This window comes from Nicotiana tomentosiformis, chromosome 1 (genome assembly GCF_000390325.3).
Source record: "Nicotiana tomentosiformis chromosome 1, ASM39032v3, whole genome shotgun sequence".
Lineage (NCBI taxonomy): Eukaryota > Viridiplantae > Streptophyta > Magnoliopsida > Solanales > Solanaceae > Nicotiana > Nicotiana tomentosiformis.
The window spans coordinates 14,324,699-14,336,535 of record NC_090812.1 but is presented as its reverse complement, the minus strand read 5'-3'; the positions used below and the strand labels follow the sequence as shown (position 1 = coordinate 14,336,535).

The window sequence follows — 11,837 nt, the reverse complement described above, 5'->3', positions numbered from 1 at the left end:
ATCGTACCTTAGGGGTGTGATATAGAGAACTTACCCTAATGCAAGCATTAGTCACTACTTCCACAGCTCGTACCCCTGACTTATAGGTCAAGTATATAAAAGTCAAGTTCTAAAAGCTAGGAGGCTCGTTGCTAGTAGAAATTGTGGTCCAAATGTGGTAGTTTAACCCGTATTTCCAATCCGTTAGGGTTGAATTCTATAGGCCATGGTTAATTAACATACAGTTTCACCTCTTCAAATCACTAATTCATAGTAACTTGATATATCTATACTATATTAAAAGCACGAAGACCCTTAGTGAAATGTCGTTCGCCTTTTTTACCCTTCAAAAATTAATTTCACACTAAACAAAATAGTCATTTAATTAATTTCTCTAATATTTAGGCCTATGAATTAAATCATTTCCGTATTGAAATTAGGTAAAAACTCCTAATATTTAGGAATTTAAATCGATTAAATTCTATTCATATAAATCCTTTGCCTAAATTAACTAAAAATACCCTTCTGGTTGTTATACTTTTAAAAGTCCTAATCTAAATAGGAATAGATTATAGCCACACATATAAACTAAAATAGTGGTATCAGTGGAGATCATTAGCTAAAAGATCATCTTTCTTTTATATTTTGACATGTATCCATTGGAATTCTTATTTCATTATTTTAGATTGTTTTGTTTGATAATTAGGGATTGCCGTTTTGCTTTGTTTTTAGAAGATTTTTTTATTTTTATTTTAGAAGAAATCTATTTGTGGACTAATATTAGGACTTTAAAATCAATTAAAATTTTGCTTTAAAAGTTATTTCTTATTTGAATTAAGTAGGAAGTCGTAATATATCGAACTTTAAAATCAATTAAATTTCACATTATATAATTATTTTTCTTGTTTGAATTATTTAATATAACTATAGTACATTCCATATTATTGTTGCCAAGGATTCATCTCCGCGGTAAATTTAAGTTCTTTCCAAGTTTTTATTGCAAAATTATAAGAAGATTTCTAGATTCAGTGTTTTGTCTATTCTTTTATCTACGTCAAGAATCATTAAAAAGGTTTATATATTCAAGTTTTTTAATGATTTAGAATGAGTTTGCTCATTTTTTAACGACTAGATTATATAATAATATTTTACATGTAGTGAAAAATTAAAAATTAAAAATTAAAAATATATTTAATCATTACTATTTATTAAAGTAAGATAAATAAATTGTATCTAAAAATACTTTAATTACCAAATGAATTTCAAAATGATGAGAAAGAGAGATATTTATATAAGTTTTAGAATGACTAACAGGACACATGGAAAGCACTAATCTATATCTATTCTATATCAAATAAAATTATAACAAGAATAAATTTCAGTTGAATATATTGACTGAAGATTGAGAACTTTTATTGGAGTAGTTTATTTTTTTATTGAGTGATAAATATAGGATCAATATTTATATATACTTTATTTTATAACTCAAACACAATATTTAATATAATATCAACGTTTTTTAAAAAAGTCTTTTACTCATTGAGATAGTCTACACGTGCAACGCGCGTAACGTAAGACTAGTTTTAATATAAATGCCGATAAATTTCTACCATTATCCTACCTCTAGTCTCTTCCTATCCCGCTTATAAAATATAAATTCACGAAGACTGTCCTTCGATCCTCCAATATAAGCAAGCACGTATTACAAAAAATAGTAATAAACAGCATTATATGTAACAAGATCATAATTAGAGCTTTTTTGTTATCATTTTTTCCTTGCTTCTCAGCTCGTTATCTAATTGATTAGGTTCTCCTCTATTAATGAACCTAGCAACCAAAACCCAAAAGACAAGGCCCTCTGTAAAATTGTAGGTTGCCTTTGGATTTCTGAAGTTGAAGTACAGGAAAAACTTCAAACATATGATACAGATGTATTTACTATCTGATATTTACCAAGCTCCAAATAGTGAAGGTAAATAAATACTCTACTATTTCTCATTCTTCTTCGTTTTGCTAATTGAAGACACAAGACCTATTTTTAGCATATCTACTTTTGCCTTGCAGTCACTAGTATTGAAATGTAATATCGAGATGAATCAATTACATAAAGAAATTAAAGTAAAAGGTAGAAGAAAGTATTTAACTTCAACCACTCTTAATTGTCATTAAGCAAACTACATGAAAATTTTGCATTTTTTCTTCAGAATCCTATCAAGTAAACGAAATCACTAAAAAAAATTATACATTAATTATACGCTATTTCTTTTCTATTAGGAATGACTCTGAATGGACTGGCCTAGGAAACATAAAGGCTCTCATTAAAAATGTATTGTTAAGATTTGCTCATGCTTCACCCTTGGTGGCTGCAATAGTCCCTCACTTTTGTTAGGAAAACTGGTACTCTAAAGTGCGTGAACGCTCTATCAAAGCAATCATCTGAAATTCTTGAAACAACTCTGCAACAATCTGCGGATAACGAAACTTGATCCTTGAAAAAGGAAGTGATCAAATCTGAGACACAACCATCCACATTGATCAGAACCGTCGAGCAGTCGCTTGTTTCATCACCCCAAGGAGCCGAAGAAGGTGGATTAACCACCGGTAGATGAAACGTTGGAGGTGGTGGTGACACTATAGGAGCCATGTTATCGTGAACTGGTGGCGGAGATGGAGGCCGTTGTGGTGGCAGTGATGGAGCCACGTGCGGTGGCATAGGTGGTGGTGCAGCCACGTGCAATGGTGATGGTGGTGTAACCGTCTGCGATGGTAGAGGTGGGCTAACCACCGGTGAGTGAAACGCTAGAGGCGGTGGTAGTGGTATAGGAGCCACATTATCGACTGGAGGCGGAGACGGAGGCGGTTGTGGAGGTAGTGATGGAGCCACGTGCGGCGGCAAAAGTGGAGTCGCGTGCCATGGCGGAGGTGGAGCCACGTGTTGTGGTGGAGGTGGCGGCGGAACCGCGTTAGCAACTGAGGGCGGAGGTGGAGGCAATGGTGAAGGTGATATTGGGTGGTGACTGCAATAGTCCCTCACTTTTGTTAGGAAAACGGGCACCCTGAAATGTATGAACCCTGCGTCGAAGCAATCATCTGAAATTCTTGAAATGACTATGCAGCAATCAATGGATAATGAAACTTGATCCTTGAAAAAGGAAGTGATCAAATCTGATACACACCCATCCACGTTTATCAAAACCATCGAACAATCACTTGGTTCATCACCCCGAGTTGGAGGAGGTTTATTAACCACCGGTGAATGAAATGCTGGAGGTGGCGGTGACAGAATAGGAGCCACATTATCAATTGGGGGAAGAGGAGGAAGTTGTTGCGGAGGTAGTGATGTAGCCGCGTGTGGTGGCGGAGGGGAAGGTGGAGCCATGTGCGGTGGTGGAGATGGTGGCGGAACTGCATTAGTAACAGGGGGAAGAGACGGTGGCGGACGAGCAGTGTGCAGTGGCGGAAGTGGTGGTGGAGCCACATGCGGTGGAGGGGGAGGTGGATCCACGTGCACCATTGGCGGAGGAGGGGGAGGTGGATCCACGTGCACCATTGGCGGAATCACATTAGCAACTGAGGGCGGAGGCGGAGGCAATGGCGGGTAGTTTGGGTAGTATACACGCCATGGTAGTCTCCACCAAGGAATAGGCGGCCATCTTCGACCAAATAACTCCACGTTTTCACTTTTAGGTTCCCTCGCAGTGGCAGTAACCATGCCCATGCAAATACCCAAGAAAAGAATTACCCATAATGTACCACTTCTCGACATGTTTCAACAAAGAAAGATTAGCTTTGAGGTTTTACAAGAGCAAAGATATAAATGGGAATAACCACAGAATATAACCTCAGGTAGCACGTTTGAATCCCATTAAACTTCTAATTGCTACTCTCTTAGGCGTATCAAAATTCTTCTCTATCTTTGACACTCCGAATAGCTAATAATTTCAGGACTTCTAAACAACTATGAGTTGCAGTCAAACTAGACTTCTTTTCCACAAATCAATTGAACAAACGGCAACCACCAAAAAAAAGGAAAAAAAATTGTGAATATTTTTAATGACTTCGTTCTGTGAAAAAGGCTTCTCCCAACAAAAACTGTGAAGCATTAAGATCAGCTTTGCCCTTTTTATCAGTTATTGAATAGGATGATACTGCTCTGATACGCGTCTTGGAGGCAATTTGCGCAGGATAAAGAGCACTAATATAGAAGGCAATATCTCCACCACCTGAATAAAATGAAAAAAATGGATCTTTATGAAACATCTTTTACGCCTATGAAAAGCTTTAAGGGAGCTTAAAAAGTATGAGAAGATAAATAAATAAAAGTTAAATAAACCTAAGAATGGACTTGAAAATGGAAAAATACACTTATAGATGCAAATGTGCCACAAGGGCTGAATTTGGTTATAACCAGCTATAGAGTATTAATAATAGGGTTTAAATTTTGTGTACGGACATAACAATGTAAAGAACTTTTACGCTGTCAGTTGAATTTTAATCAGTTATAGAAGGTTATTACTCTATTTACCAGATTATCATGGCTTCCCAAGAGTTGGTGCTGGTAAATTTAACCTAATGGTGTAAAAAATCAAGAAACTGAACTCTTAAATATAACTTAAATTACCATGTAATAGATGAGAATGAGAACAGGATGGTCAATGACATCAACATCAGCATTCCCGTCAAAAGCAGAAATAGCAACCTGCAAATAAATAACATGGAAATATGCATTTTCTTAATCATGCTAGGGTCAAATATCCTGAATTTGGTGGAAACTTACCACTACACATCTGATCAAGAAACAAGTGCAGCAAATACCAGTCACAAAGCCAACCTGCACAACGATAGACGTTAAAGACCAAAGTAGATCAGATTCTCATTACACAGGAATAATTATCTTTTCCTTTATAATTATACCAAACTCCATTAAATGCTCAAAAAATTTAACGTTATCTTTTAAGTACAATGAAACCATTTGGATTGATATAATACACAAAGGATCATGCACCTGAAGAGCTGACCCCGAACTAGTTTGAGATTGAGGCCAATTGATTGGCTGATATCGAGTACATGATAAATCATTTTCCCTTTATCTTTTGTGGAAAAATATATCAGTGTATTTTGACTATTTCAGCATTTCACCAGGTACCCATATCCTCTCATGATAACTTTGTCTACTAAAAATTAGACAGTTTCATGTCAGAAGATATATAGCACCTATTGTCTACACTATCAACCAAAAACAAAGATGGATGGAGCTGGGAACTAGATTTCTAGTTTTTAATTGGTCAAGATACTATTGCAATGGCCGGAAAGACAAGGTAGGACTTGGCAGCAAAGCTTCAATGAAGATGGATTTGTTTCTCTCAAAGGCAAAAAAGAGGCACCTAAATGAAATATAGTCTTGCATCTAGTTGCCATGTACATGGCAAGAGAATGACGGAATGAAGATGAAGGCAGTTACAACAGGCACAAACCTCATGAAGCTTCTTCTGACGGCCTCTAGATTCAATAGGAAAGCGCCGAAGCATTGCGAATAACCTAAAGAGAGATTAAAAAGGAAAAGAAAAAAGATCAATTTCATGAAACATGGATATAGGAAAGAGATTATGGGCACTTGTACAATACTGGGCACCAATTACCTTCCACCATACATGACAAATCCCAGAGCAGCACAAAACGAAATAACTGCAGAAAGTGCACTCAGATTTTTTAAATAAGATTGTAGACAACAATGTCTTAGCAACAATTGCACATATGTAGCCGACCTGCGAAAAAGAGTTTAGCAGTTTCAACACCAGTCGAAGTCGGGCCAAGCCTGATGAAGATCCAGATGCATATCTGCAATCATATCACGGTTCCATAAATAGGAGGAAACTTAGAGAGGCTTCCATTGCTTATACATGGATATATTTTCTGTGAAGTGAATAGAACTCTGATGCACTACCTGTATAAGATACACGACCGCATTAACTGCATAATATGCAGGTCGAAGTTTATCAATGGGAAGGTTTCTTGCCTGAGAAAAATAATAAATAAAGAGTAAGGCCTGATCCATGATGAAAATAATTATAATAGGTAAGGCGTCTTCCACAACGAATATATTAAGGAATATTTTAACACGATTCCCATGAAAATATCTTGTCTGAGTGACTCCTTAAAGACTACCGAAATCAAATAGCATTACCTGATGGTATATTTCAGCCCAAAATAGAACTAGCAGCGTATATGTGGAAAAGAATAGAAGACCAGGGAGATCCAGAAGCATCATCTCAAGTGCCTGTTTAAATGTTGAATGGTGTTAGCTAAATAGACAAATCAAATGTCATAATGCCTGTTCTTTAAAGAAAATATGAAATTTAACTTGGATCCCAGTTCTGATGCATGGTATGATTTTTTTTTTAAAAAGGCAACTGTTCTAATATGTAACCTGCAATCAAATTCACCAAGAGTTTGAAATATTGATCTATTAAGGTCAGAATGTTTCATATCAACTACAAAGTCATGGAATAAGGAGAGAGTAGAAGGAACGATAATTTGACTATTTGTTCTCTGTGAATTGCTCACAAGACAGTTCAAACAGACAGTAAATTGATGTTAAACAAGGCGAAGTTAAGTCCATAGGTTATATACTAAACACAGGCTCGCAGCTACTTAGTTCTGTGATATCTACTAGGTTGGTGATGAGTTGATGCTAAAGAAGGATAAATTGTTCTCAGTTTAGCTTCAAAGAATTGGATATGATTGTTTCATCAAAATGACTAATGCTACTTAAACGGTGACATTCATGAGTTAACTTTCCTTCTCTTGCATTGTAATTCCCTTGAGAGTACATTCCAGAAATTTTAGGAGTCAATAGCCTACTCTGCAATTTATTCACCAGCAAAGTGGACATTAGAATGGTTAAGGGAAAGAAAAGACTTACTTTTGGTCTCAGATAAAACACACTCCTGTAGATGCCAAATAAAATCGCTCTCACTGCCAACAAATCATTTGGTTCTTGTGAGTATCAGAATAACTTGATGCGAACAGTTTCTAGCAGAACTTGGAGAAAGTAAAGGAAATCTTACATCCACAGACAACAAAATTCATCAAGTGAAAAACCTTCTGTGTTGTCCAACCAATTCCTGAAAGACGCAATTGGATGCGAATGAGTTGTACCTGAAATACAACATATGGAAACTTGCTGAGATGATAAATTTCGAGAATTTGGAGTAGGCCTCATCAAGACAAGCTAGTGGGATGCTGATGGAAATTTGGATACATTTCCAAGTTTTTCAAATCCCACTGTAGTATTAAGAAAACTGCAGTGCCATCATTACTACTAGTTCCCAGACCATTAAAATAGTACAACCAAAGCTTGCAATAAATAAGTGCCACCCCTTTCCACACACCCTCTCCTGCTGAGCAACATGACATACAAACACGCACATAGTCCTTCAACAGGAAAGCATAAAAACAATAATTAAAAATCGGGTGGCAGATCTTTTAATAAATTCCTCTTTTTTTTATCTGATGGAATCACCGTAAAGCTCTTTTGTCTACGTTGTCCCTTTTGATTTTGTGCGGGGATACCAGGTTAGATAAATTAGGAATGAAGTTATTCTGGAAAAGGTGGGAGCGGCTCCCGTGGAGGATAAGATGCGGGAGGCAAGGCTCAGATGGTTCGAACATGTGAAGAGGAAAAGCACAGATGCCCCAGTTAGGAGGTGTAAGAGGTTGGCCTTGGTGGGTATGAGAAGGGATAGAGGTAGGCCTAAGAAGTATTGGGGAGAGGTGATTAGGCAGGCATGGCGTAGCTGGAGCTTACCGAGGACATGGCCCTTGATAGGAGGATCTGGAGGTCGAGGATTAGGATAGAAGGTTAGTAGGTTGTCGAGCGTGTCCTTTTGTCTTTCTCAAACCGGTAGCATTAGTGTTAATATGGTATCCTTTATCCTTAGATTGCTAGTATTATCTATTGTTTGATTGTTATCTTGGCTTCGCTTCTTTAATATCTTGTTGTTGTTACTACTTGTTGTCACTGCTTCTTTTCTTCTTTTCTTCTTTTCTTTAGCCGAGGGTCTTTCGGAAACAGTCTTTCTGCCTTCCTAGGGTAGGGGTAAGGCTGCGTATACTCTACCCTCCCCAGACCCCACTTGTGAGGGGGTCTTGTGAGAATTCACTAGGTGGTTGTTGTTGTCCCTTTTGGTTTTGTCGGATGAACTATTTATTTTCCATTTGATTAAATTATCCTTTGAAAATAAATAAGGAATACAAGATAGTCATTGTAATGCTTAGGTCAATTATACAGAATTTACTAGACAGCTATCAAAAGATGTCTTAATCTTTCTTTTGTTTCGAGCCTAGAAATGCATTTACCACTACATGATCATGAGTCAAAATTAAAAATGTCTTGTGTTAACAAGTCTACTTCCCTTGCATGTTGTCATTTACTTTAAGCTCAATTTCCATGGCTCTTGACCTCTTGTGAATATCTGTTGCAAAGAGCAAGGAGAGGAGACTGAAACTGTGTGACCTTTTTTATGCTCTGTTGTCAATGCATATTATAAGTTGTTTATTCAGGCTAGGCGAAAATTCTCAATTAAGTTTAATTCATCGTATTTGAGAATATATATATATATATATATATATATTTTTATTTTTATTTTTATTTTTTTTTTATTTTTATTTTTAAATATAGTTCCTGATTAGGTAAATATACGAAGATAAGGGGGGAACATATACCTCAATAGCACTTTAGAGTGGAAGCTCGACAGTTCATAAATAAAACTTAGGCAACAAAATGTCAACCCTTCAGTTTTGTAATAGTGAATAGCAGAAAAATAAGAGAATTCTGACTTCCATAAATTATATCTTTGAACATAACTCCTGTGTTTCCTTACCTGCCAACTAATTTATTACCCTAGCAGTAAAAAGTCTAGTGTTACTAAAAGCGATCACCTTATCTTTGGAGCAGCGCGAAACGAGGATCTATCACTTTTTATGTGTAAAGCGATGTAATTTCAAAGAAGCATTCTCAGACAGTAAGGTAAAGTGAGAGAAAAAAGTAGTTCTCCTCCCTCTGTTCTATTGTAGGTGACACTTTTCCTTATTAGTTCGTTCAAAAAATAATGACCCATTTCTATATTTAGAAACAATTTAACTATAAATTTCTCATTTTACCTTTAGCATTGTTTTTTTCTTAATCGTGGTGTCCGGACCAGCTTATGCGCACCTCGACTAATTCCACGGATACCTGCTACCTCCCACCAGCAACAGGAAGCAAGTAACTCTATCCACCGGGGCTTGGACAAATGAGAAGAAATTATCTAGTGTTTTTGTCTCCGTTGAGATTTGAACCTAAAACTTCATCATTCTCAACTCACTTCATTGACCACTAGGCCACACCCTTGAGTGCTATCCTTAGCATGTTTTTATAGCCACAAAAATGTAATGTCAAGTTTAAGATCATAAGTTTCAAAAGTCTTTTTTTTTCCTCTTAAACTCTGTGGAGTCAAACTCTGCCACGTAAATTGGAACGGACGGAGTAGCTTATCCAAAATTAGTACGAATGTGTTTGCTATGATACAAAATCTTTTCTAGAAAATGTAGTGATTGATCAAATCATTGCTCGATATTTGATTTGATTTGTCCTGAATTATGGAAACTGCTTTTCTCCGAAGAAAATATTTTTCACCTAAAGCCGATAAATGACTTACGTTACTTATATGAACATAAATCGCATTCTTTTATAAGTATGTGCTTCTTACTTCAGATCGCTTGCCTCAACCAATCTGGATGTTGTTGTCAACCTTTGATACTAAAAATATATCACAAAACGGCTATTCTACCTATCTTATACTTAACAATAAGTCAATAATCATAAATTGTTTACTTTATATCCAATCAAGCACGAGAAGAATGATTCAGAAAATAGTATCCTAGGTGAAACATTTCCCCACGACAAAATATTTTCTCCATACCTTAGGTTGGCGTCAACTTCAACTCCTCTTTACCTTTCTCCTAATCCAAGCAAGACTAAAACCCATGGTTTGACAAGCGTGAAGCTCTTGCCTGAGCATGCCTAGCCCATGGTTACCAACAGAGAATCAACTAAGCCTTTCTTAGTGAGTATTAACACAAGCCCACTAAGCCCATGTGACATAGGCCTATGGTATATGCACTCGACATAATCAATAAAAAAATTCTCACCATTGGTCACTGTCACGCCTTATCCACCTGCAAATCAAATGATCCCTTTGCTACAATAAGTCCATGCATTAACCTCAATATATCATTTGGTTGCCATGATTTAGGAGAAAAATGGTCGAAAAGTTGATTTTCTTGCATTTTTGTGCATTTGATAGGAAGGAGACTTGTAGGTAAAGCCTTTGACAATTTTTCAAAACAAAAAAATCCCAACCTTAAGTCCTGCAAAAATATATAAACCTGAGGGAAAATTATTTTATCTTATTTTGAACTTTCTTTTTCCTTTCAAACAAGGACATCCAAGAAAATAATATAATCTCCTTTGCTTCACTATATTCGCTGCAATTTTTATCAACAATCAAACTTTCCTCCAGACATTCAAACGAAGCCAAATGCAAACTGAACAAAAAATTCCTAGGTCTAGTTCGGCATACCCCAGAACAAACGTGTCCACAAAATTAAACAACCCAGCGTAAGTTAGGAGCTCATATTGGAAAATATCTGAACTCTGAATGGATGAAATAAATCCGAAGAAAATGCCCTAATAAAAGATGGACCCAAATATTGGGTCTAAAAACGAGGTTAATTAGTGATTTGGTATTATAGTAAATGTGGGTATTACAACACTTAATCAACTGGCATTAATGGTCAATCTAATAAGATCCAGAAATATGGTAAAAAAATACTACTAATAGAAACCTTGGAGTTCAACTTTATAACATAAGTGGAAACACAAGTAGTATAATCCAAGAAACGTAAGTAATGACTCAAATTAGTGTACCAGGGCAATGAAGGAGACAAACGCGTAGGCAGCAGAAAGAGTATAAAAGATGCCTTCTTTCCCGTTATCCGAAACCTCAAGCGCTCCATTAAACCAATCAAAGATGGGAACTTCAAGAAAAAAGCTTTTATTCTTTAGCATTGCTTGTAAGCTGAGATTAGCAGAAATGATGAACTGAAAATCAAGCTGTGTTCAGTTTTGAAACTTGAAAGAGAGTGACGAAGTGAGAAAGAAGGGGTGGAGGGTTTGGAAGGGGCGCACGTGGATGGATGGACACGTGTACAAAACACGTGGGAAGGTGGGAAGTTTACAATGTCGGACTTGTGATTCTCCTCTTGTTTATCTCATCGTTTCTTACGATCGATTAACTTAGTGGTCGTTTGGACATAAGAATTGTAAAATTAAAAAAAAAGTAAAAATTATATTTGAAAATTAGAGTTGTATTTGGATATGAATATAATTTTGGGTTGTTTTTAAAGTTTTGTGAGTGATTTGAGTGAAAATTTTGATAAATAATTTTTTAGAATTTTTAAAATTTTTAAAAAATTTTAAAATATATTTTTAAGTGAAAATTAAAAACTTTATGACCAAATGCTGATTTTAAAAAAAAATTAAAAAAATTCGAATAAAATTTAAAAATTTCTTATGTCCAAACGGGCTCTCAGAAAGTTTTCAAATTTAATACTTAACACAAGCATTGATGGAAACTATAATAAGAATGATAAAGAGGAAAAACATCTTCATTTATTTTCGGGTGACTAAATAAATACTAATAAGCTAGATAATGAGTATCTTTATTTACCTCATGCGACCTGAACTTCTAACTTTATCAATTGCAAAAGCATTAATTTATCTTTTTTTAGTGATGTAAAATAGTTATAATTCCAAA

At 35.7% G+C, this 11,837-nt stretch overlaps 2 protein-coding genes across 2 annotated transcripts; both read right to left on the bottom strand.

Annotated features, from left to right (window-relative positions):
* Window positions 1-2,329: 2,329 nt before the first annotated feature.
* On the bottom strand, window positions 2,330-3,745 carry LOC104096037 (extensin-1-like). The gene has a single exon (XM_009602320.4). The coding sequence runs from the start codon at window positions 3,743-3,745 to the stop codon at window positions 2,330-2,332; it is 1,416 nt and encodes a 471-aa protein (XP_009600615.1).
* LOC104096036 (tobamovirus multiplication protein 1-like) lies at window positions 3,718-11,169 on the bottom strand. Its single transcript, XM_009602319.4, has 11 exons — window positions 10,949-11,169; window positions 7,047-7,137; window positions 6,902-6,954; window positions 6,164-6,256; window positions 5,924-5,995; window positions 5,745-5,817; window positions 5,619-5,664; window positions 5,454-5,517; window positions 4,757-4,810; window positions 4,601-4,678; window positions 3,718-4,202 (listed from the first exon to the last, which is right to left on the bottom strand). Exons 1-11 carry the CDS (start codon window positions 11,087-11,089, stop codon window positions 4,110-4,112), a joined length of 858 nt encoding a protein of 285 aa, XP_009600614.1. The 5' UTR covers window positions 11,090-11,169; the 3' UTR covers window positions 3,718-4,109.
* Between the last annotated feature and the right edge of the window lie 668 nt (window positions 11,170-11,837).

Excerpts from the sequence above, each read along its gene's own strand:
- LOC104096037 (XM_009602320.4), bottom strand. The coding sequence starts at position 3,745 with ATGTCGAGAAGTGGTACATTATGGGTAATTCTTTTCTTGGGTATTTGC.
- LOC104096036 (XM_009602319.4), bottom strand. The coding sequence starts at position 11,089 with ATGCTAAAGAATAAAAGCTTTTTTCTTGAAGTTCCCATCTTTGATTGG. Across the intron at positions 5,518-5,618 it reads TTTGTCATGTATGGTGGAAG|GTTATTCGCAATGCTTCGGC; the intron begins GTAATTGGTGCC and ends ATCTCTCTTTAG. Across the intron at positions 4,203-4,600 it reads TCATTCTCATCTATTACATG|GTGGTGGAGATATTGCCTTC; the intron begins GTAATTTAAGTT and ends CATTTTATTCAG.